Here is a 24,859-nt window from a genome sequence, read left to right on the forward strand (position 1 = left end):
CATTACCAAAATCAATTTATTATTTTTCAAACACTTCCCATAATAATTGACCCAAAAGATATGGCACAGTGGCAAAAAAATTTACAAATTTTATTTATCGTGGGAAAAGGCCAAGGCCAGCTAAGACTCTGAGGCAAAAACGTTTGGATCAAGCTGGTTGGGGAGAGCCAAGTGTTCATAAATATTATGAAGCAAATCAGTTGAGATCCATAGTATCATATATGGAGGGAACTTCAGAGAGGTCATGGGTAGGTATGGAGGCAATGTGGAAACATGTACAGTTAATCGAACAAGCAGTATTTGGAGGGGGAGGAAAAAGGTGATTTGAAATGGGTAGACAACCGCTTTTTGTACAGTACATTAAAAATTTGGAAGAAATGGAAAAATATATTAATTCCGGAAACATACATGATTTTATTATGAATCCCATAGTAAGACAAAGCATGACTAGAAACATGATGAAATTTGAATGGATATTATCGGAACATATGATCAATACAAAGGGATTCGTTTCTAAGATCTATTCATATCTTATTGAAATAGATGCAAATACATTAAATGGATTGAAAATAATATGGGAAGAGGATATTAGAATATCAATAGAACAAAATATATGGAATAAAATTTGGACAACTCACTCAAAGAAAACTATATCGACAACACTCAGGGAGAACTCTTTTAAACTGTTATAATGATGGTAAATGTCACCAATATGATTAGCAAGAATAATGAATACAAATAATACAAAATGCTGGAGAAAATGTAATCAGCAAGGTTCATATTTTCATATGTGGTGGTCCTGTCCTATAGTGTTACAGTTTTGGAATATGATATTCACAGAAATGGAAAAGATCACATATCAAATTATGCATGTTAAACCAGCATTAGTATTTCTAACTATTTGGAAGGAACAAAATGTAAATGTTAAGTCTAAAGAATTAATAGTATTCATTTTGATGGCTGCTCAAACAGTAATTGCCAGAAATTGGAAAACTGAGAAATTGTTAACTTTCAAATTTTGGTATATGGAACTGTGGCAAATAGCTATGACAAAAAAGTAGACACATCAACTCAAATTAGGTAAGGGCAAAGCTAAAACTCGTGATTTTTACAGTATATGGCATGACTTTATATTATTTACAAGTCAAGGGCATATGCAGCAGAATTTGTTACAGCTCTTTTTGAAACTATGGAAGAGAGACTAATTATAATGTACAGCTATGAAGAATTACATAATCTCTAATTGTTTAATAAAATTCTAATCCTAACTACACCTGTAAAGAAATGGATAAAATATGCTAAATGTACTACCTTCTGTCAGTAGTCAACCATGAAAATTGTTTGTTTGTATGTTTTTGTTTCTCTATGTATTTTGAAAATTAATAATAATAATAATAAAATCACCTCCTCCTTTCCCGCACATGCCACAACTATGTACTGATGGCATCCCTCCCTTTCCTGCTCTCTTCAGCAAGTTCATTGTTATCATTGACATATGGAAGACCGAGGGTGGGAAAAACAACTTGGTTTTGCTCCATGGCGCTTGTGACCCTTTGTGTGACCCTTTGCTTCACAGATGTTGTGAAGAATCATGCAGACACTGATAATGGATGGAACATTTTCCTCTGCCACCTCCAGCTGACCAGTGAGACACTGACAATGGCTCTTTAGTCGCCCAAACACATGTACGACAACATTCTGTCCTCAACTCAGGCAGAAGTTGAAGTGTGCCTGCTCCGGGGTGAGGTTCCCACCATAGAGCTTCATAAGCCATTTCCTAATGGGATAATCCCCATCCACAAAAAGTAGTGGCAGGACTTCTATATCCCCCAGTCTCCAGATGTCATTAGCAGGGACAAAAACTCCCGCATCCATAGCCTCGAAGAGGGATGAATTGCAGAAAACACGTGTCATGTTTTTCTCCGCTTCATCCTATTTCGATGTGTGTGAAACAGCCGATGTGGTCTGTTGTTTCCTGGAGAAGCATCAAATAAAAGTTCTTCTTAATGACGTCATTTCCCTGACAAATAGGAGAAACTATAGTAATGTGAGTCCCATCGCAGCCCCCTGAACAGTGATGAAACCCCCAAAGCAGCAAAGCTGTCCATCACCTGAAAAGGGGAGAAAAATATTTTTAAAAAGGTGCAAAAAGGAAGATTGCCTTCATTTCAATAGCCATCCACCCAACGTGCCTGAAACACACCAGAGGAGTGTAGCAATCTCTCACACACTTCAGTTGAACACATTGAACTTTACAACAATAAAAAAAATTACATTAGAAAACGTTCTCATATACACACATGCACATGAATACTGAAATATATGTTTTAAAAATACCTTGCAATAATCCCCGATATGGACTGTGCGGAGGCGTAGAATGTGCTCCATGGCCAAGGACACCTCCACAAACACTTCTGCCACAGTAGACCGGCCAACACCGAACTGCTCAGCTGCTGTTTTGTAGAACCCAGGATTAGGCAACTTCCAAATTGCGATAGCAACCCGCTTTGCAACACTAAGCGGATCCCTCACTGCAGTCTGCTGCCTCTGAAGTGCTGGGGTGAGCTCTGCTACTGTTTCAAAGAGGGTACCTCTTGTCATCCTGAAGCTCTCCATCCACCTCTCATCATTCCATACTTTTAGGACTAAATTCTCCCACAAATCCTTACTACTGGGATGGACCCAGTAGCAATGGAAGATGGCAGGAAGACGAATAAGGTTGGATCACTGAACAAGAAAGTTACTGTCCTCCACAAACTGGAGTCCTAAGTTCATCCATCGTCTATGACAAATTTTAATTTTCCAGATGAGGTCTGCCCGACACTCCATGTGCTCGTCCTCGAGGAAAGCTAATGCCCGAAGAGCACAGAGGAGTACATTAACAGATACAGCAATGCTGCTAATCACTTCGATAAGCTGATAGACTGAATTCATCTTTACCAAAGTGAAATTACTTGCAGTAAAGGATGGTACCACTAGAGGAGCACAAACACTTATGCGCAGAAACAGTTAGACATGGGGGGGAGAGATCCGGGAAGTATCGAGGATGTCAACAGCAAGGATGACGAAAGCCCGCCTTTACACAATGCCCTATTGCTACGAAAGGAGACAGGGTTTGAAGGATGTGTGACCCGGGGAAATGAAACACAATGGAGTAAAGGGAAAGATATAATGGCAGGGAGAGATGATTGTGGCATGCAACGTTATGGTGCAGTTTAAAAAAATGCGTGAGAAGGCGCCTCGACTACAACATGTAGATCCCCCCTATGTTTATAAAGAATGGGTTTCAGAATTGTCTCCAGCTCTAGGCTGAATGGTGCCTTATGCGTCTATGTTCTGGAATGCTCCTTCTCTTACGAAGTTGTCCTTTTAACTTCTTCCATTGCTTGCGATCTGCTAGCTGTCCAATGCAATGGATCTCGATAGGATTCTAAACCTGGATTTGTAACATTGCCAGAATGGGTTCCCTCATGTGTAGACACCATTTTATCCAATTCATTGATGCAGCCGTATTTTCAAGCAGTTGTTGGTTGGAATAAGAGGACTGAGATCATATTGGAAATTATCTGCAGAACTGTGTTCTTTGAACAAAATAAATATGATAGGCTCCATATGTGAAAAAGGCCAATCTGGAGATCCAGTACACAATTCACCGTTCTGTATCAATAGCCTGCATTACTTTAAAAACATGTTTTTAAAAAGAAGAAAGAAAAAGAAAAAAAGGGAAATAAAAAATGCCTAAAATTAATTATTGACACATTTTTCTATTTTTATTTTTTTAGAAGTCTTAGACATCCCTAAGCAACTGATTATTATGTATGTGTGGGATACACAACAACCCACCCATGTCTGGCTTAGACATAATGTTTCTTCTCTTTATAGATTGCAATAGTTGAGCAAATTCAGTGAGTGATTGGAGATTATAAAATAGTAGTAAACCTGGAGTAGATCTGGAGATTATAAAATAGAAGTAAATCAGAATATTTCTAGAATCTACATATAGGGATGACTCATTATATTTCATTAAGGGAGGCAATCCTATGCATGTTTAGATAGGAGAAGAGTCCTACAATTCCCAGCATATCCCAGCCAGTATGCTGGGAATTGTAGGGCTTTTTTCTGTCTAGATAGACATAGGATTGTGCCCCAAAATGCCCTTTTAGCTTTCTGGAAAAAATGCACTTTTTAAAAAAAGAGTGCAGTTCTTCACTGCATAAGGCACTTACTTGTTAGCGAAATAGAAGTTGGATCAAGTGTCATATTTGTACATTCAGGTATGACCTGCCCGTGTATTTCTTCTTGATCATAAATATTTTGCCTTAAAATATTCATCAGAAACTCTTCACTCATTCTATACTTCATGAATGCTTCAGTTTCAGCTGGCACTGAGAAGCATAAGTGGTAGGATGCTGTATTGTTTTCATCACTGAAAGAAGAAAGGAGGCATAGTGGGGAGAAAAAGCAAAAGGTTATACAGCAATTTTTGTCTGATAAGGTGAAGAGCTTATCAGAACAAAGAGGTGGCAACCCTCATTGAGTGCTAACATGGTTGAACAGACAAGAATGGAAATCCAGCCTTTTTAGAGGAAAGAACTCAATGTCCTGGGCCTGGATGGATGAATCTATCACTTTCAGTTCTCCCATACTTGATTTTAAAAAATCAGTTCTTTTTTGTCCTGAACATGGAAAACATTGCAAATTGGGGTAGATTCTGATCAAAAACTAACTGAAATAAAATTCTCACCCATCCTTACCTATAAATATCTAAGTAGGAAACTCTTAACCAAATTGTTTTACAATGCACTGTTTATTCACAATTCAGCAGCATGTGGTCTGATTTTACCTTCTCTAACAGTTCTTGGAACTAAAAAGTGGAAGGTTGGTGTGCACAGTGTCTTCTCTTTTTTTTAACAAGGAAATTTGATACATACTCTGATACTTGCGCTTCCACTATCTTTCTCCAGTGCCCAAGTTTGGATCCTAAATGTTGTCTTAGAGCTATTTTAAACAAAATCACTCAAAACATACTCCAAGCATATTTAAAAACTTCTCTCTACATGAACAATTTATTACATGCTTGTGACTGGTCATTCACAGATGTTTGTGGGTCTTACACAATGTTGTCAAGCTCTAAGACATCTCCCATGCTTCCCCCCTTTATCCCTCTTTCAAAAAGATCAGAGATAAGTGTAACATCAGTTAATGGTGCAATATCAGCTGTTTCATTGAACATATAGAGCATTGCTGAGAAAGGAAATTTTTCATTCCAAATCCCATGTTCGCCATCTAAAGGAGCCCATCATAAACCCAGAAAGACTCCGGAAGAAGAAAGCCCGATAAGGATGGAGGGGTTTTGCTTAATGTAGAGAAGCTCTAAGACATTGCATAATATATTATATATTTCCCCAACAAAGAATGGTATTTCACCTACGTGTAAAGGCAGCCTTCCTGCTATTCAGTATATTCAAAAAACACTGGAGCAACTCTCCCCTACTGGAGCTGTGCATCAAGGGAATGTACACTGGTGGTAGCATGTTGGTGCAACTTTTTTAAAAAATAAATAAATAAATCACTGGGATCATGTACACAAGCAACTTCCAAAAGCTCTAAATCAGTCCTTGGAAAAGATTAAACAAAACATCAGAGGCCTCTCTGAACAAGCTAATAAAATGTGACTGAGCAGGGGAAAGGCATTGTATTGCACAAGCTATAGCTAATAGATACCTATGACAACTACTTTACACGGAATAATTAAGTAGCCATGCATGTATTTTCTGGAGAAAGTGTTCCATTGCTCCCCCCACCCAGTTACAAATGGCTCCCCCTAATAGCAAATTCAGATGGTGAGTGCTGATAAGAAATGGACCCAAAATGGGGCCACTAAGAAACAACGGGGCATCAACATGCTTAACAAACAACAGCCCAATGAGGACTGAGCATGCCCAGTAGCCACTGAATGTTGAAGCTCAGTTTGAAAAGAAAAATGGAAAACAGGCGTAGAGTGTGTGGAATGAATGACCTCCTTGAGCCGCTTACAGCTCATAATATCTTGGAGGACAGCATAGCTGCCTGGCTGGAATTTTGAACAGTACTATTCCTGCTAGGATATAAGAATAAACTGTAACATTTTGAGTATACTGAGTACTCTGAAACTGAGATGCGCCCATATTGAAAAAATCTAAGAACTACGTGCAATAAATGCACATCAATGCACAAGAAACTGCTCATGGGGAAAATCCTGTGAACATTTATTTATTTATTTATTTATTCTTTTTCCTCATTTTTCCCAATCAACTCTTATATTTTCCCACCTGCCCCACATGATAACCAAAATGAATTCCTTTTTCTCAAAGTCTTTGACTTAGGTGTTCTAAATTGTATAATTCAGCGCATGATCCTATGCGTCTTTAAACAGAATGAAGTCCTATAACTCCTAGCATTTCCCAGCCAGCTGGGAGTTGAAGGACTTTTTTCTGTCAAAACTAGGGTGACCAACTGTCAGGATTTCCCCGGATTTGTCCTGGTTTTTGTTCTTTCCATGGTGTCAGGGGGGATTTTCTATAATTTTCAATAATGTCCTGGAATGACACACCTTCCTCTTTAAGGCTGCCATTAGCATGGCAGGAGGGAATGACATGCTTTCTTGAGGCACATCATTCCCCCACCCTGAGCTCCAATTGAGGTCTTAAAGGGGAAAGTGGGTCATTCGTGGACATTATAGAAAAGGCCCCAATTGGAGTGGATGGTGGTGGTGCAGAATGAAATCCTTTCCCCTCCTCCACTCCAATCGGGTTCTTTAAGGTGGCAGGGGAATAACATACTTTCTGCAGGACTCAGAAAGCTGCTTCCCCCACACACACACTAGGTGTCCTCTTTTTTGGTTTCCCAAATATGGTCACCCTAGTCAAAACATACTTAGGGTTGTACCCTAAAGCTTTGGTGCTTATTCTACTTTCCTACCTGAAGGAAACTTCAGCAGAGATAAAATATCGCCCAAGAGCTGGTGAATCACTGTATACATCTGTAAGCTTGAGAGAGAAAACGTTAATTATTAACGCATATTACACAGTAAGAAAAGAGACATCCAGTGGACTTTGTAATTGCTCTTGTTGCAGAATGTCATGGAGAGTTACATATGCAGGAGTTTAAATCATATTTATTTATTTAAACATTTGTATCCTGCCCTATATCACTGGGATCTCAGGGCAGCGTACAGATAAAATCATACAAAAAATATAAAACAATAGGTATATACAGCTAAAAACAAATTAAATCATTAATCAAGCTAAAACCAGTATAAAATTTAAAAGCAGTAAAAACCAATTAGAACTATGTGTAAGCTTAGTGAATTTAGCCATCAAAGGCTTTGTTAAAAAGCCATGTCTTAACTTGGCACCGAAATGAAGCTGGCGCCAGTCAGGCCTCCAAGAGGAGAGCATTCAACAGCCAAGGTTTCACAACAGAGAAAGCCTTCTCGCATGTCTCACCATAGCGTATGTTTCGTGTTGGTGAGAGGAGGACGGGGAGGGCTCCTCCACACATATTTTTTTAGATCAGGGCAGGCATTTTGGTGCCTGAGAGGTAAAGGACAATATGGCACCCCTCCCCCACATTCCTTCCTCAGAAGCCAACCAGACTGGCAGTTGAATCTTATTTCAACCTTCCGGATGGGGCAACATCCTCCAACAGGCTAGCTGAGCTGGTGCAGAATGAGCTCCCTGGCACACACAACTCAGATTTCCAATAGAAGACAGTTTTCTATGTTTGTGTAACATTGCCTGTGCTCTTTTGTGCCCTTCTGTTCATCTCACCAAACTCCTTTTTCCAGTCATGAAGGCATATAGTTGTGGGGGTGGGGTAGGTGAGATGGGGTAGCAGAGTTCTATAATCAGGGATATGGTCATCCATCTGTTGTTGTTGGACTACAATTCCCTTCATCCCTGATCATTGGCCATGGTGGCCAGAGAGATCTGGCAGGCCACAGATCTTGTCCATTTGCAGTGGAGAGCCAGTGTCATGTACTGGCTAGAGTGTTGGACTGGGGGTCAGGAGATCTGGATTCTAGTCTCCACTCAGCTATGGAAACTCAATGGGTGACTTCGGGCCAGTCACAGACTCGTCGTTACGAGGATAAAATAGAGAGGAGGATTATGTATGCCGTCGTGTTCCTTAAGGAGGAAAAAAGGCGGCTATATACCTAAATAATAATAATAATAATAATAATAATAATAATAATAATAATAATAATAATACACCAATATATTGCAACATTGGACTGGTTGGGTCAAATATAGCAAAATGCAGCTACAACCACACATCCTTCTGCTCCACTGCAAAAATAGGATATGAGTTGAACAGCTTAGCTAAAGGCTTAAGAAAATGTAAGCAGTTTATGTGGTCAAGTTTCAGTAGGCAGCTGCCAAACTTACCCTCTTGCTGAGATTTTCAGAAAGCAAAGTATATGCTGATGCTGAAAGTGGCGGGTCAGAATTATTGGCACAACGAATGTTTAATATTCCTGAGAAATTATGGTGAATACCACTTGCAATTAATTCAGCATCCAAATATTCATCTTCATCTATGTAAACTTCTGGAATTAAAAAAGAAAGTAAAAATAAGAAAGTAAAAATAAGAAATAATAATAATAATAATAATAATAATAATAATGTAAGTTATTATTTGTTGTAACTCTCAGAAACTGGAGAGTCGTGACATTGTTTAAAGAACCTGTAATCAACTATGAATAATGAGCGCACAATAAATGCCTTGTGCTGAAAAGGTCCGAGGGCCACTTTGAACTTTACTGTGCTACTTTTAACTGTGAAGGTGATGTCCATTTGCAGACTTGCAAATGAAAGACAGTGACTTGTCCAAGGCCACAAAAGAATCTACAAGACGCATATCTAATTTCCTATATCCTGGGCAATAGTGATGTTCATTCCATTACTCATAAATCACATTGTAGTCTATTCTGTGCCTACAAGCACAGAGGTGTCAATCTAGCCAAAGTTAGTCATGACTAAATTAAGTTGCATGAAAATCCATGGGATTTAGTGACAGGTAACTCAATCCGGATCAGGAGTTAGGACTATAGTGGGGTACAGCAGCCCCCACCTCCATCAATCTTTCTGATGTAATTTAACATCTGAAAAATTCACATCACAAGAAGACTACATACCTGAGTATAAAACTAAACTTAGTATAATCACAAGGATCATCACCACGAACGCAGAAATTATAACCATCCATAGTTTGCATTTCCAAAAAACTATCTGCGAACATGAGTTCAAGTTTCTTGTGTTCTGGTCATACAAAGAATAAAAGGGAAAATCTGTTAATAACTGATGCCAAAGCCTGAGGATCATCTTTATTTGAATTATTCAAACACATCCTAGAACAGATGCTATGAGAAGCAATTAGTAGAACCATGGGGAATTTAAAGAATGTGAAATTTAATAGGCAACCTTATGAAAAAAAACTACAGATAGAACAGTAGGAGAAGCACCCTTGCTGGTGCTTTTGGACCTCTCAGTGGCTTTTGATACCATCGACCATAGTATCCTTCTGGAATGCCTGAGAGGTTTGGGAATTGGGGGCACTGTGCTTCAGTGGTTCCAGGCCTATCTCTTGGGGAGGGGTTCCAGATGGTGATGCCTGGGGATTGCTGCTCCTCAAAGGAGTTGTTGTATGGCATACCACAAGGCACCATCCTGTCCTCAATGCTGTTTAACATCTACATGAAACCTCTGGGAGAGATCATCTGGAGGCATGGGGCAAGGTGCTATCAGTATACTGATGACACCCAAATACACTTCTCTATGCCTTCAACAACAGCGTCAGCTAAGGATAGTGTGTCTCCTCTGAATGAATGCTTGGAGGCGGTAATGGGCTGGATGAGGAAATGCTTGGAGGCGGTAATGGGCTGGATGAGCTTCAAACTGAAGCTAAATCCAGACAAGATGGAGGTGCTTACTGTCAAAGGCCCCAACCTGGGTTTGGAGGTGTGTCAACCAGTTCTGGATGGGATTACACTCCCCCTGAAAGACTGCGTTTGCAGCTTAGGAGTGCTCCTGGATCCGTTGCTCCAAATCACAGCTCAGATAGATGCAATGGCCAGGAGTGTCTACTATCAGCTTTGGCTGATTTGCCAGCTGCACCCCTTCCTAGAGTTGGAAGACCTAAAGATGGTAGTGCACGCATTGGTAACTTGGAGGCTCAACTTCTGCAATGCGCTCTACATAGGGTTACCTTTATGCCTAGTACAGAAACTTCAACTATTTCAAAACATGGCAGCCAGGTTGGTCACTAGTAAACCTAGGGGTGACCATATTATACCAATTCTAAAATCACTTCACTGGCTTCCAATTAGTTTCTGGGCGAAGTATAAAGTGTTGGTTATTACCTTTAAAGCTCAGGTCCTCTGGGAATAATTTACTTCAGCCAGCTAAAACTAGATTGACAACTGTTAATCAGAGGACCTTCTTTTCTGCTACTCCCAGACTGTGGAGTGGCCTGCCAGGAGAGTTTCACCAACTCAACAGTCTTTCTGAATATAAAAAAGCTATAAAGACTGATCTCTTCTGACAGGCCTACCCAGTCGAATTTTAAGATGTCTGGCTGTTATTTTAATAATGTATTAGTTTTATATGTTTTAATCAGTTTTATGCATTTTAGAATATTTTTGTATTATATGCTGTTCCCTGCCTCGATTCAGAGGGAGAGGCAGGTAAGAATTTTTTTTTTATTATCATTAAGATCAATCCCAATGACAGCAACTCAAAAAGAGATGTCAAACAACAGCAGTTGTGCTAGACTTCTAATAACATGAGCTAACTCTTGTGCCTTTGGTAAACACCTGTGTTTGCTCTGCTTTATCAGAAAGAGTCTATATTGGCATATATACTTGTTTAAGCCCACACCCTCTTTTTCTGAGAATAAAGAGCAATAGGTTCCAGTAGTTTCATGTGAGATAGTTGTAACCTTTGAAGCCCAGATTCGTTTAATATGAACATGAAGTGAGCTTATGAGCAACCCATAGGAAAATGAGGTTAGGGTTGCAAACATAGGCATTGTTACCTGAGAATTATCAGCCTGCAGCATTTAACATTCGCTTTTAATAGCTGATCTTTAAAACAATATGTGCAGATTTCCACCCACCCCCTGTCAATTCAGTAACGACTGAGGAATGGCTGTAGCAGTCTCAAGAGTGCAATCCTATACAGACTTACCTGGGCGTAAGGCCCATTGAATTCAATGGGTCTTTAAGATAGGCATACAATTGGGCTGCAAAGTAGTAATAATTTACTTTGACTCCATTGGTAGAACACACTGTCTACATTTCACATTAAAACATAGCATCAGGTTTTGTATAATGAATAGCGTGACAACAAGAAGAAGTAGGAAGTGCAGGGCCCATAGACCCTCTGATGAGATGTGGACCTCAGCAAATGCGCAATGGTGCCAACCCCTGCAAGATCTGAAGCAGGGATTTCCTTGTTCATAGCTGCAATGCTGCACTGTACACACTGTATTTTTTTACCCAGTGGTATACAAATCTACTATCCAGTTGCAATAGGCATGATCCAGTCAAAGTCCCATTGATTTTAGCAGGAAATATATGGGATTTGAATATATGGGATTTAAGAAGAATACTTAAGCAAACATGTATATAGCACTAGTTGTAATCCTTACAACCTTATAAGGTAAATTAGTATTATTACTCATATTGCAGATGGGGAGACTGAGGTTGAGAAAGAGTTACTTTATCTTCATATGTCCAAAGGTTTCCAAAGAAAACCCTGTATTTTGTTAAAAGGATGCCAGTCAATTAATCATGGTGTGACACAATTGTAGTAACACACCTTTCCAAAAGAGAATGTGAATAATTCAGTGGCCTACCTGATGAGGTGTGTGGGCTTCCGGATAAAGTGGGTCATTTAAATTAGGCGGACTTTCTTCCTCTCTCTTTCCCCCTAGTAGTATGTCGCACTCAATGTTCTGTTGATCCCGTTCAGGAACGCGGCCATTCATCGCTTTCAGTTCTCTGTAAAGGATTTTTCAGCACTGGATAAGTCAACAGGAAAACCCCACTTCCTTTGCATTTTCAGCCCTGGTTCTGTTTCTGATGATAATACGCAAAAGCCAGAGTTTCCATTCAGACTACGGCAGTTCCCCTGGAAATCGGGACAATAAAATGAAATTCTGGAAAACAATGTCTAAGCTTCAAAGGTGCTCTTGGAAAATCAGCACCTTCAGTTAGGAAGCCCCAGTTTCAATAGAACCGGGAAATGCAAAGACAAAAGTTGTGCAAGTCTTGATTTTCCAGTTTGCTTACTTGACTAAGCCTGCCCTCTATAGACATCAGCAGGTAACTTAACCTGAGGCAACCCAGCCCTCGGTGGAGTTATAAAAGCTCATTCCTTTGTTAGACTGAAAGAAAAACCCTAGAACAGGGATAACCTTATTACATACCAAACAACTATAGCAACAAGGTACTCACATCAGGAGCAGTGAATGCAGGTTAAGGCTGGACAAATTCAGATGCGATACAAAGCTTCTGTTGTTTGACAGTGGCTGATGGATGAATTAATAGGCACATTAGTCACTTCAGGATAGAGTTTCTCGAAATTCTAATCAGAAATTTGAGTCATTAATTTCCCTGAAATTTTTTGAATGTTGTTTCTTACCAGCCTCTCCCTCTGGATTGAGGTGGGGAACAACATTGAATACAAAAATATAAAATACATAAAACTGATTAAAAACTTAAAATTAATACATTATTAAAATCCTAAAATCCTTTAAAGACATTTTAAAATTCAACTGGGTAGGCCTACCAGAAGAGATCCATCTTTATAGCACCTTTACATTCAGAAAGACTATTAAGCTGGTGGATCTCTCCTGGCAGGCCACTCCACAGTCTGGGACAGACAGAAGACCAGGTCCTCTGGGTAATGGTTGTCAGCCTAGTTTTGGCTGACTGAAGGAAATTCTTCCTAGAGAACCTGAGTGTGTGGGGCGGATTGTATGGGAGAAGGCGATCCCGCAGGTAGCCTGGACCCAAACCATGTGGGGCTTTAAAGGTAATAACCAACACTTTATACTTCTCCTGGAAGTGAAGGGATTTTAATGTTGGGGTAATATGCTCACCCTAGATGTACTGGTGACCAATATGACTTGGAACTCCAGTGGACTACTTGGAAAAAAAGTCGAAGATAATAAGATATGATTAAGTTTGCCTCATAACATGCCTACAGAAAGGTATCTTCCTTCAGTCCCCCTCCCATCACATCAACTGTCAACATTCTTTTTCCGTTACCTGGCAACTCAATCCTTTCCCCCACCCCTGCTGTATCTATCTGATACTTTCAGCTCCTTCTACAGTATGTTATGAGGCATTTAATAAATAAATAGTAAGATGTAAGCTGCAATCCTAAATACATATGAGCCTATGCACATATGTATAGGCTCATATGGGCTCAGATAAGGGCATAGTTGGTATGTCATTTAAAGTTGATAAAAGGTGTTCCATGCCACCAAGTCCACCTGTGTCTCAAGTGACAATCTTGGGTCCAAGGACACCCCCAGACTATGATCCTAATTCCATAAGCAGAATGCAACCGCTCCATCACCTTGCCGGGCAGACAAGCCACCCACTAACTACCTCCATCTTGTCTGGATTGAGTCTCCCCTCATTCAGCTCATTACCATGCCAAGGCACATATTCAGGACAGGATAGATAGAGCTGGGTATCATCCACATATTGGTGACATCTCATCTGATACCTCTAGATAACTTACCCCAGTGTTTTCATGTAGATGTTGAAGAGCATAGGGGATAGAATATAGCTCTGGAACACCCATAGCATAACTTCAAGGCACAGAGCAATAATCCCCCAGCACCACCTTCAGGAATGGGCCATCCAAGTAGGAGCAGAACCATTGCAGTGCAGTGCCTCCAACTCCAAGCTCAGACAACCTATACAGAAGGACACCATGGTTAATGGTATCATAAGCCCCTAAGAGATCCAAGAGAATTAACAGGGGGCCTTGCTAGACGGCAGGTTAGTGAGGCCCGGGCTCGTTCTTGTGCATCCAAATGACACACAGAGGATCCTGGGCTCAGGCAGGGCTCAAACCGCCCTGGCCCCAGGCTAACCAGCACTACTTATGGCTCAGCCCGAAACCACAGGCATGTAGAAGGGTCCACCGCTTTTCCCGGCTACCACATTTATGCATGAGTAGCCAGGAAAAGTGGTGCATGGGCTGCAGCACTCCCGCTGCCGCCGATGTCCCCGGCCCCCATTACCTGCCACCGCCGACGAGTCCCCAGCCTCCATTGCCTGCCACCGCCGAGTCCCTGGCCTCTGATGCTCGCCGCTGCTCCGTCCCCAGCCTCTGATGCCCTCTGCTGCCATGTCCCCGGCCTGTGATGCCCAGCTGGGGGATATGGCGGTGCTGGGCATCACAGGCCAAGGACATGGCAGCAGAGGGCATCGGAGGCTGGGGACATCAGTGGCAGTGGGTAATGGTGGCTGAGGACATCGGTGGCAGCAGGTAATGGTGGCAGGGGACATCGACGGCAGTGGGTAATGGTGCCTGGGGACATCAGGGTGGGGGGATTGGAGGCCAGGGGAGATCATGGGGGGAGGAAATCGGGGGAAGGGGGGAGCAGGGGACCCAATTTTTTTTTTAAAAAAACTACCTTTTCTGGTGGTGCACTCCTACGCATGCGGCCCCTTTAAGTAAAATTAAAAATGGCGGACGTGACAGGGCTTTCCTAGACCCCATTGCGTCCCACATGTAGAATGCAGCCTGGCCCCTCCTCACCACCGGATTTTACAGTACGTCTAGCAAAGCCCAGGGTCATACTTCCCCTTTCCCTCTCCTGACAAAGGTCATTCCGCAGGGAGACCAAGGCAGTTTCCATTCCAAACCAGGCCTGAAGCCTCATTGAAATGGATCTAGGTAATCAGTTTCATTCAATAGTGCCTGGAGTTGATTGACAACCACCCACTCAAGCACCTTGCCCAGAAAGAGGATGTTGGCCACCAACCTATAGTTGTCAACATAATTCAGGTCCAGGTTAGGTTTTTTTCAGGAGTGTCCTATTTACTGCCTCTTTTAAAGAGACTGGCACTGCTCCCTCTCTGAAGGAGAAATTTACCATCTCCTGGACCCAGCCGCGTATCTCTTCTTTATTACATTGCCACGACGGGCAATGGGTCAAGCATACAGGTGGTTGGCCAAGCACCTTGTTCAATCCTCAACAATTGAAACTCATCCAAAAAAACTGGACCAGATGTTGTTCTTGGCACCTCGACTAACGGAACTGCTTTAATTGTGGTGTTCAATTCATGAATGATTTGAGCCACTTTATTTTCAAAAGTGTCATGCAAACTTGTCACAGCTATTGAGGGTTCCACGGTTTCTCTTCCTGGACCACATTGTAGCAGGCCATGAACCACTAGGAAAAGCTCCACTGAATGAACTGAGAAGATGCAATGCTGATGGAAAAGAGCTCCCTTTTTGCCACCATCACTGCCACAGAGTAGGCTCAATAACAACCTTGTCCAGTCAAACTCAGCATGGGTTTTTCTCTACTTGCATTCTAGACATCTTCCCTCTTGTTTCATTGCCCTCAGCTCAGGTGTATTCCAAGGATCTTGCCGGACTCTGCTCAGAAGGAGAGGGTACTTGGCACAATCTTGTCTGCTGCCCGAGTCATCTCTGCATTCCACAGAGTGACCTGGGCTTTGACTGGAGCACCAGCCGTACCAGCAGGAGCCCTCTGGAATCCATTGGAATCCATTATCCTCCAGGGATGGAAGTTTTTAATAGGTCCCCCACCTTTTCAGATGGGAAGGGCCACTGTGAGTCTAAAACTCAGCAGAGAGTGACCCAACCATGACAAGGGAATTGATGTTAATTCCCCCACTTTCAGATCACCATCCTCCTGCCCAGTCAAGAAAACCAGATCAAGTGTGTATTGTCTTACAAGGGTTGGGCCGATAACATGTTGAGACAGCCCCAACGTTAATCAGAATGGTGTGATACCCTAGAATGTGCCATGCGCCTCATTCACTAACACCCACACACCTAAATTGCAGAGGGTGGTTTCCATATGAAAGTACCAGCAAGATCTAGTCACACATTTATCATCACATTGATAAGAGCAATGTTGATACATGTAAAAGAATAGTCTGAAATGCACACTTTACCTTTCATCTTAACTCATTAATCCGAAATGTTGCATTACTTTGGAGGTATCATCTCCACCAACTTGGTGCCCTCCAGATGTGTTGGACTACAGCTAATGAAACCATGTCCATCCCATCGTCTTCAATCACGGAAGGTTACTTTAATGCATGCCTGCAAACTGTATCGTTCCAATAGAATTTTCCTTTCTTTGCTTTATTAGATTTCAGCCCTTTTCGCTTTCTTGTAGATAAGGAAGCAGAGACTGGAAATCAATCATTAACTAAATTCCTGTGCAAGTTTGTTGCTTTCGTCTTTCCGACATCATGGCATCCATAGTTTAATCATCCACCACTTTTCAGCAGAACTATTTAGTGCCTCTCCTCTGTTTGTTTTTATTGCTCTTTTATTTATTTATTTATTTACAATATTTATATACTGCTCCTCATTGACAATTTCGGAGCGGTGTACAAGATAAAACAAAACAAAACAGAATAAAACATTTTAAAATAGATTTTAAAAGATTTTATGACTCTGGGAAAATAAAATTGCACTCCCCATTTTCTGAGCAGCAAGAAATCTCTGGGGCAGGTTTTTATCCCATCAATATTCTTGACAGGAGACGGTACTGAAGACATGCTAGACAGTATAAACTAGGGATGTGCTCCGCTCCGATTAGGAGCGTAGAAGCAGTAGCGGATTGGCCTGCTCCGCCTTACCCAGAGGCGGAGTAGGAGCGGACCGCGGACCCCCTAGAAGCAAGGCGAAGAGAAGCGACCATTTTTCGGAGCTCCGAGTTCAGTCGGAGCGCTCCGGTCGCCATCTTGAAAACATTTCGCCATAGGATTGCATTGCGGCAAATAATCGCGCATAACTACGTTGTTTTTGAAGCTATCGTTCTGGAAATTCTTGTGCACAGAGAGTCGTGGATGGGGGTCATTTTGAGACCACTCTCACCTCTCTGCGTGCTGTGGTTCACGTGCAATATTTTTTTAAAAATCGGGTCAACCGCGGGGCTCAAACTGCGTTTCGGCTTTTCGCCCATAGGATTGCATTGAGGGAAAGAATCGGGGATAACTGGGGGGGGGTTTAAGCTATCGTTCTGAAAATTCTTGTGCACAGAGAGTCGTGGATGGGGGTCATTTTGAGACCACTCTCAACTTTCTGCATCGTACGGGTCGCGGGCTAGAAGTTTTTTAAAAATAGGGTCAACCGCGGGGCTCCGTTTCGGCTTTTCGCCCATAGGATTGCATTGAGGGAAAGAATCGGGGATAACTGGGGGGGGGTTTAAGCTATCGTTCTGAAAATTCTTGTGCACAGAGAGTCGTGGATGGGGGTCATTTTGAGACCACTCTCAACTTTCTGCGTGCTGTGGTTCACGTGCAATATTTTTTTAAAAATCGGGGTTTGGGTTTTTTTTTTTTATTATTATTATTTTTTTGGAAGCGATGACAGGCACATTCAACTCCCAATCCTGATGAGAATTCATCTCCTCAGAAAGCATCCTCCTCCAATCCCAGCGTTGGAGGGGGGACTAAGGCAGACCCACCCTGAGAACTTTCTGTTTTGTGTCTCTTTGTGGGTTGGCGTTCGTGGAGGGAACACTTACTTAGCTAGTGCTCCTGCTTTGGAGATAGATTAATTTAATATAGGTTTAGTTTGGCGCGTGTGTGTGTTTGTTTGCTTCTTTCTGACTTGTAGCTTAGTTTGCCCTGTGTTTTCCCCTTACTTTGATTTAATATAAACTTTATTTTTGAATTTTGGAGTGTGTGGTTGGGTTGGTTGCCCCCCCCCTTCCCTGTATTAAAGCCTGACTGTTCTGCTTTTGTGAAAGCTTTCTTTTGAAAGCATACACACACTTTTTGTCCCATTTCCCTACATTTATATTCTTAAACATATTTTATTATATTCTTTCACATAGTCCATTAGTATATATTCTCATACATATTATATTAGTATTCATATTTTGTTCTTCTTATAGTAGTGGTTGGTTCTTTTTCCCCCTCCCCTCTCTTAAATCCTGATTGTGTTTCCTTCTATCTTCTATATACCAAATATACCAAAAAAATTGGATTCTCTTTTTCTTCTCTGTGTAACTTCGACGGAGTGGGCTGCTTTTGTCAAGTTCAACAGGCAGCCACAGATTGAGCATTTTGGGGAAAGCATACGCACACCATTTCCCTATTCTTAAACATATTATTATTATATTCTTTGACATAGTCTTAGTAGTCTATTAGTATACATTCTCATACATATTAGTAGTAGTATTCATATTTTGTTCTTCTTATAGTAGTGGTTGTCCCATTTCTTGTCCCATTTCCCTACATTTATTAGTAATATTCTAAAACATATTATTATATTCTTGTAGATATTCTTAGTAGTATATTCTCATACATATTAGTAGTAGTATATTTTATTGTTCTTGTCCCATTTCCCTACATTTAAACATATTATATTCTTCTTATACATATTCTTAGTAGTACCTTATACATAGTATTAGTAGTATTAATATTTTGTTAGTCATCATGAAAAGAGAAAGCAGGCGTGCTGAAAGCAGCAAGGCTCAGTCTGCCAGCAGGGCTTCCTCTCCTCCTGTGAAACTCAAACGGGCAACTCCTTGGCTGACTGCTCCAAAACAGAAGCAGGACAAGCAGCAGGCAGAGCCACTCTCTTCTGCAACTTGTGCCCGGCGTTCTCTTTTTGAGGGTGGGAATGGGAAAAGTGCCCGTTTGCAAGAGGCACGTGGCAGCAGTGCCATTAGAGGAGGAGGAGTATCCCCAACTCCTTCATTCTCCTTTCAGCCCACGAGCCCGCTGATGGACCTAGACGAGGTCCTCAGCACAGTGGAGGGGGGGGAGGAGGAGGAGGCGGTGGGCCTCCAGGATGTGGGGGCTGAGGAGGAGCAGCAGCAGGCCGAGGCTCTCTCCCCAGTCTCATCCCACACCCCTGTTTCTGTGGCAACACCAGAGAGCTCAGGCGGGCAATTGGTGGTGTCACCACAGAAACGAAAGACAAGCATCGTGTGGGACCACTTTGAGTTGGGAGCGGATCCCCGCTTTGCTGTCTGTCGCCACTGCAAACTCAGCCTAAGCAGGGGTTCATCGACAGGGCATTATGGAACCAGCAGCATGAAGATGCATCTTCATAGGCAGCACCAGGCGATCTTGCTGGGGAAAGAGGCGGGCAAGGCGACTGGTTCCAGGGGAAAGCCGAAGGCTGCTGCTGGCACTGCCACTCTAAGCTCTCCATCTCCCATCCCCACAAGGGTTAGGCAGGCAACCCTGCAGGACATGGGGTGGGGGAAGTATTGACCCACAAGATGGCGTTTTCCAATGCCCACCCAGGGTGCTACTGTGTTGGGGCATCTGCCGGGACTGACTCCTCCCCAATACTAGATCTATGACATGTCACTCTGCCTGCCCCTCTGCTAGCCTGTCCTCCTCGGTGACCGACTCGCTGGGATGGTTTGCGTTTGCAATGCGTGACTAACTGCAATGCTGGCTTAGAAACCAGCCATCACTTCCTTGTGCCCCCAGAAATGCCCGCAGCCTGCCTGCCTGCCTGCCCGCCTCCCCCGGGGTGCTGCTGTGGTGGGGCATCTGCCAGGACTGACTCCTCGCCTACTCTGCCTGCCTCTCTGCCCGCCTGGTGCCTGGTTTGCTCCCAATCGTCCTCCTCTGTGCCCCTCAAGGCGTAACTGCTGGCTTAGAAAGAAACAACCAGCCATCTTTGCCTCACTTTGCGCCCACTTATGGGTTGGTTTGCTATGCGTTAGTGCTCAAGCCATCCTTGCGGCACTACAATGCATGCTGCCTGCCTGCTTTCCATTGATGGTGCTATATAAATAAATAATAATAATAATAATAATTCTCCCCTTCCCGCCTTGCAGCGATGGTGTATGTGTCTTGCTTTGACTAAGGGGAGAAGTCCTTCCTGCGCTCACTTAGACTTTATCAAATTCAATAATCCCTTTTTCAAATGTGCCAGAAGATTTAGGGTTATCTCGTGGCATGTTGGGATTGCCTTGGAACTGGCCCCATTGAGCTGTCTGCAATTGCAACTTTAAATCCCTGACATACTGGAGTGTTCAAATTTCAAAAGTTCCCCTAACATCAGGGGATGATGGGATTGCCTTGAAACTTGGTGTCCATGGGGACACATGGGTAAGCTGTCATGGGACCAAAGGATAGGTTTCTAACGTGCAAATTGACGTAGTTGTAGAATGGGACTTGATTTGGGGTGAGTTAAAAAGTTTAAGCCGCGCCAAAAATCAGGGGATGATGGGATTTGCTTGCAACTTGGCGTGCATGTGGACACATGGATAAGCTCTCCTGGTGCCGAGTTTGAGGTTTCTAACATGCAAATTGACGGAGCTATCCCAAGGGGTGTGAATGGGGTGCCCGATTTTCATAAATTCCCCAAAAATCAGGGGATGATGGGATTGCCTTGAAACTTGGCGTGCATGTGGACACGTGGATAAGCTATCATGGTGCTGAGTTTGAGGTTTCTAACGTGCAAATTGACGTAGTTGTAGAATGGGACAATTTGGGGTGAGTTAAGCCATGCCAAAAATCAGGGGATGATGGGATTTGCTTGCAACTTGGCGTGCATGTGGACACATGGATAAGCTCTCCTGGTGCCGAGTTTGAGGTTTCTAACATGCAAATTGACGGAGCTATCCCAAGGGGTGTGAATGGGGTGCCCGATTTTCATAAATTCCCCAAAAATCAGGGGATGATGGGATTGCCTTGAAACTTGGCGTGCATGTGGACACGTGGATAAGCTATCATGGTGCTGAGTTTGAGGTTTCTAACGTGCAAATTGACGGAGCTATCTAAAGGGGTGTGAATTAGGGTTATGGGAGGTGCGTTAGAGGGTAGAGCCGCGCCAAAAATCAGGGGATGATGGGATTTGCTTGCAACTTGGCGTGCATGTGGACACATGGATAAGCTGCCCTGGTGCCGAGTTTGAGGTTTGTAACATGCAAATTGACGGAGCTATCCCAAGGGGTGTGAATGGGGTGCCCGATTTTCAAAAATTCGCCAAAAATCAGGGGATGATGGGATTGCCTTGAAACTTGGCGTGTGTGTGTATACGCCCATGAGGTGTCATGGTGCCAAACGTGAGGTTTCTAACTTCAACGGAAAAAAAGTTGTTTACTTTTTTAGCTTTCAATGCAAGCCTATGGGGGGGCAAAAACGGAGCTCCGGATCCGATCCGGAGCTCCGGGCGGAGCGGAGCGGAAGTGGGCGGAGCGGGGGCGGGGCGGAGCGACCCGCTCCGAAAAATGGCGGATCTGCAAGTGAAGCGGAGCGGGGGGTCCGTGCACACCCCTAGTATAAACATCAGTTAACCAAAAGGCACCCTTCCATTTCCTGCTGAGGTTACTTTTTGTTTGCTGGCCAAAATGGAAAAATGCATTTGCTTCTCTTTTGGTGGCCCTATTGCCAACTGTAAAACTGTTTCTTCCAACAACAACTTTGGCAGGTAGGCAGGCTCTGCATTCTCCGAGGAAATTAACTCTCTACCAGTGCCCATTAACTACATTAAGTTGGCTAGTTATACAAATTTTACAAAAGCATTCCTATAAATATAAACTGTTGACTCCTGCATTGCTTGATAGCAATGCAGCTCTGCCTCAAGAAAGACATCAACAATGTATACCTGGCAAAATAAACTTTGTCAGACCTTTTAAGCAGGCACAGGGTTTTCTTGCAATGTCCAACCTTGCAGGGAAAAGATCATCTGAGTAGCAACTCTAAGCATTTCTACACCAGGGGAAATCTTGCCACTTTACTGCAGCTTTCCAGTTTCCATTTTCATCAATCATGACGCGCTCCCTTTACACACACTTCCCTTCCTCCTCCCCACTTTCTCTTTTAACCAGGTGTTCTATTTGTTTCAGTTAGACAGCCACAAAATGGTGCTGGTCTGCCTCTTCTTATCTTGAATTTCTTCTTTACGTTACTACTTTTTTCTGTTTTCAATTAAACCATAGAAAGAACAAGAGAGGCACTAGATGTTTGCAGAATCATGGAATTGATCAAGAAACTTCTGTGAGTGGGCAGTCATGAGCCTGCTATAAACAGCTTGTTCAGAGGAGCCTTTAGCATCTCTTTGAATGAAGTATCTCTTGTATACTTTGGAAGTATAAAATGTAAGATTTAGGCTACAATCCTATGCACACTTGCCTGGGAGTAATCCCCATTGAACTCAATAAGACTTCTGAATAGACATGTATAGGACTGCACTGTAAGGCTGCAATTCTATACACATTTACCACGAAGTAAGTCCCATGAAACATAGTTGAAGCTTACATCTAAGTCAGCAATCATAGGACTGCACTCTTAAGAGTCCTGTTGTAGAAATCAGCACAGTCCTAACTTTTAAACTGATACTGACCAGGCCCCCATCTTTACCAGCACAGGAAGAAAGCACATTGTTGTTATTCTCTGTGTAATGAGGAAATCAGCTCTGCTCCATCAGTGTTACAGGTCACCCTACATAGCCAGCCACCCTAAAGTCCAGCTTTGCAGTGCTGAAAAAACATACTTCCAGGTTGGGGGGGGGGGGGCAGAATAGAACCAACATCATCAATGAGAGAGGTTCATTACCCGCCCCTCTCCAGGCTTCCCCTGCCACTACAGGGAATGAGAAGTAAGAAATCCACAACACTGGCTCCCCATGAGAACACCCTACCAGCACAAATAAGCCTGACTCAAAAAAGTATCACTCCAATCCCTTTTCTCCACTTCTCCCTGCATGCAATGACAGGTGTCTTTGATGTGCCGCAGCAGATCTCCAATTTGATAAACTGGAAATGTGCAGCTGTGTAATGGCAAAGGTAAGAATAAAAACTCCCTATGAAGGCTCCCTATGAGAGCACCGTGCCACCTCAATTTCACCTCTTTCCAGCTCTCAACCCCTTTCCCCCATTATGGCCACTTTTCCATGAAGAAGGAAAAAATCCCAAATTATCCTGGGCAGGATCTGAAGGCTCCCTATGAGAGCACCCCACCACTCCAATTTCACCCCATTCCAGCAAACTGGCACTGAGTTATAGCTAAGTATCCGTTTTTCCTCCATACATCAGAGAAGCAAAATAACATTATTAGAGAAGCAAAGCAGTGCAGCGATAAGGAAGCTATCATGTCCAGCCCTGTTCCCCCCCCACACCCATTTTGGAAGAAGGTGTTTCGTGTAATCAATCAGAATCAGACTCTGAAGTAGAGGAGTCAGCCCCAGATGCAGGCCAGCCTGTACCAGTGGAGGACAGAGCTCTCACGCTTTCTCCTCCAGCTGGTTCTGATCTCTCTCCAGCGCTTATCTCGTCAAGGGCAAATCTTACAGAGGCAGTAGGAAGCCAACATTCCTCTGACAGAGAGCCCATCGACAGGCTGACTGATCCTAGGGTGTGTCGCAGGCAAAAACGCATGTAGAAGGAAAGCAAGAAGAAGTCAGCTCAGTTCGCATCACGTCTGTTAGTTCTGCATCAGAACTAACCTCTCTGAAGTTAATGCTTTGTGGGAAAAGGCTTTCCGTTCTCCTTGAAATGGCAAATGTCTCACTTAATTTGCGTAGTTTTGCCTAGGGAGAAGGTTTCAAGAGATTGGACCCTCTTCCGGTGGGAAGAGATGTTTATTGCTTAAATAAAACTTTGTGGATTACTTAGCAAGCCTCGATTTTTTGTCTCCTAAGAAGGTAGGAGGTTTTTGAAGAAATGCGACAGAAGCATACAATTATGGCTCTCAATGGAATGGCTAGGAAAAAAAGTGATTGGTGGGGCGGGGCAGCCCTACACTTTGACCACATCACAAGTCACAGAGGTAGGGCTGCTCTCCCCCCTCTCCCATCAGGATTTAATGTGGAGGAAGGGGACATATTGCAGAGCACCAGGGAGCTGCTTTAACTAAAAAGGAAGGAGTAATACAGCTCTTGTGGCTCTCATATATTTCAGCTTTTTGAGACGGAAGCGGCTGGTTGCGAACACACTGGCCACAATGTCATTTGCTGCAAAACCGCACAACACACCCAATCTACAGGAAATCCCCATGAAAACTGCATGATATCCTTTGTATTTGTTGGGGGGGGGGATACCATTAGGACCCTCATTCCAGTCACTGAATTGATGTTCTCCTTTCACTTACAGAAATAAACACATAATTCTACCTCTTATCCCAATCACGCCAATATCCTCTTTTTGTTTTGGGTTTTCTGGTTATTTTTTTCCTGAATTTTGCAGCTCCTCTATATCTGAAATCTAGAAGAAGAGCCCCCACCCCCCACCCCTGGCCTGTTTTTTGTAGTCTGGCAAAGTTATTGATGTGCATATGTAAGAGTGGAAAGTTGCCTCTTGGCAGATTCAGTGTAATTTAAAATACAGACATATACTTACCTCCCCACCCCGTAAAAACAGACCTCAATCAAAGGGAAAGAAAGTCAAGAGACACCGAGAAGCAAAGAAAGGGCAAAATGCAAGCTAAAGAATGCAGCCAGAGGACTGCTGTTGCAAACATTTATTAATGTCCTACCTTGCTGCCTCTGTGGAACTCAAATCAACATATTTAGGATTCAAAAGACAATCTCTTCTCCAGGCACTGACCAGACCTAGACTCCTTAGTTTCAGCAATGTTGCTCCTTGCCCCATCTTTAGATCATGTCTGGGA

General features: G+C 42.9%; 1 protein-coding gene across 1 annotated transcript; it reads right to left on the reverse strand.

Moving 5' to 3' along the window:
* Window positions 1-663: 663 nt before the first annotated feature.
* Window positions 664-24,780, reverse strand: C5H3orf52 (chromosome 5 C3orf52 homolog). Its single transcript, XM_063126832.1, has 8 exons — window positions 24,725-24,780; window positions 11,899-12,043; window positions 9,179-9,302; window positions 8,430-8,590; window positions 6,961-7,028; window positions 4,227-4,426; window positions 2,338-3,678; window positions 664-2,111 (listed from the first exon to the last, which is right to left on the reverse strand). Exons 2-7 carry the CDS (start codon window positions 12,028-12,030, stop codon window positions 3,650-3,652), a joined length of 714 nt encoding a protein of 237 aa, XP_062982902.1. The 5' UTR covers window positions 12,031-12,043; window positions 24,725-24,780; the 3' UTR covers window positions 664-2,111; window positions 2,338-3,649.
* Between the last annotated feature and the right edge of the window lie 79 nt (window positions 24,781-24,859).

The sequence above is a fragment of the Elgaria multicarinata genome, chromosome 5, assembly GCF_023053635.1.
Source record: "Elgaria multicarinata webbii isolate HBS135686 ecotype San Diego chromosome 5, rElgMul1.1.pri, whole genome shotgun sequence".
NCBI lineage: Eukaryota > Metazoa > Chordata > Lepidosauria > Squamata > Anguidae > Elgaria > Elgaria multicarinata.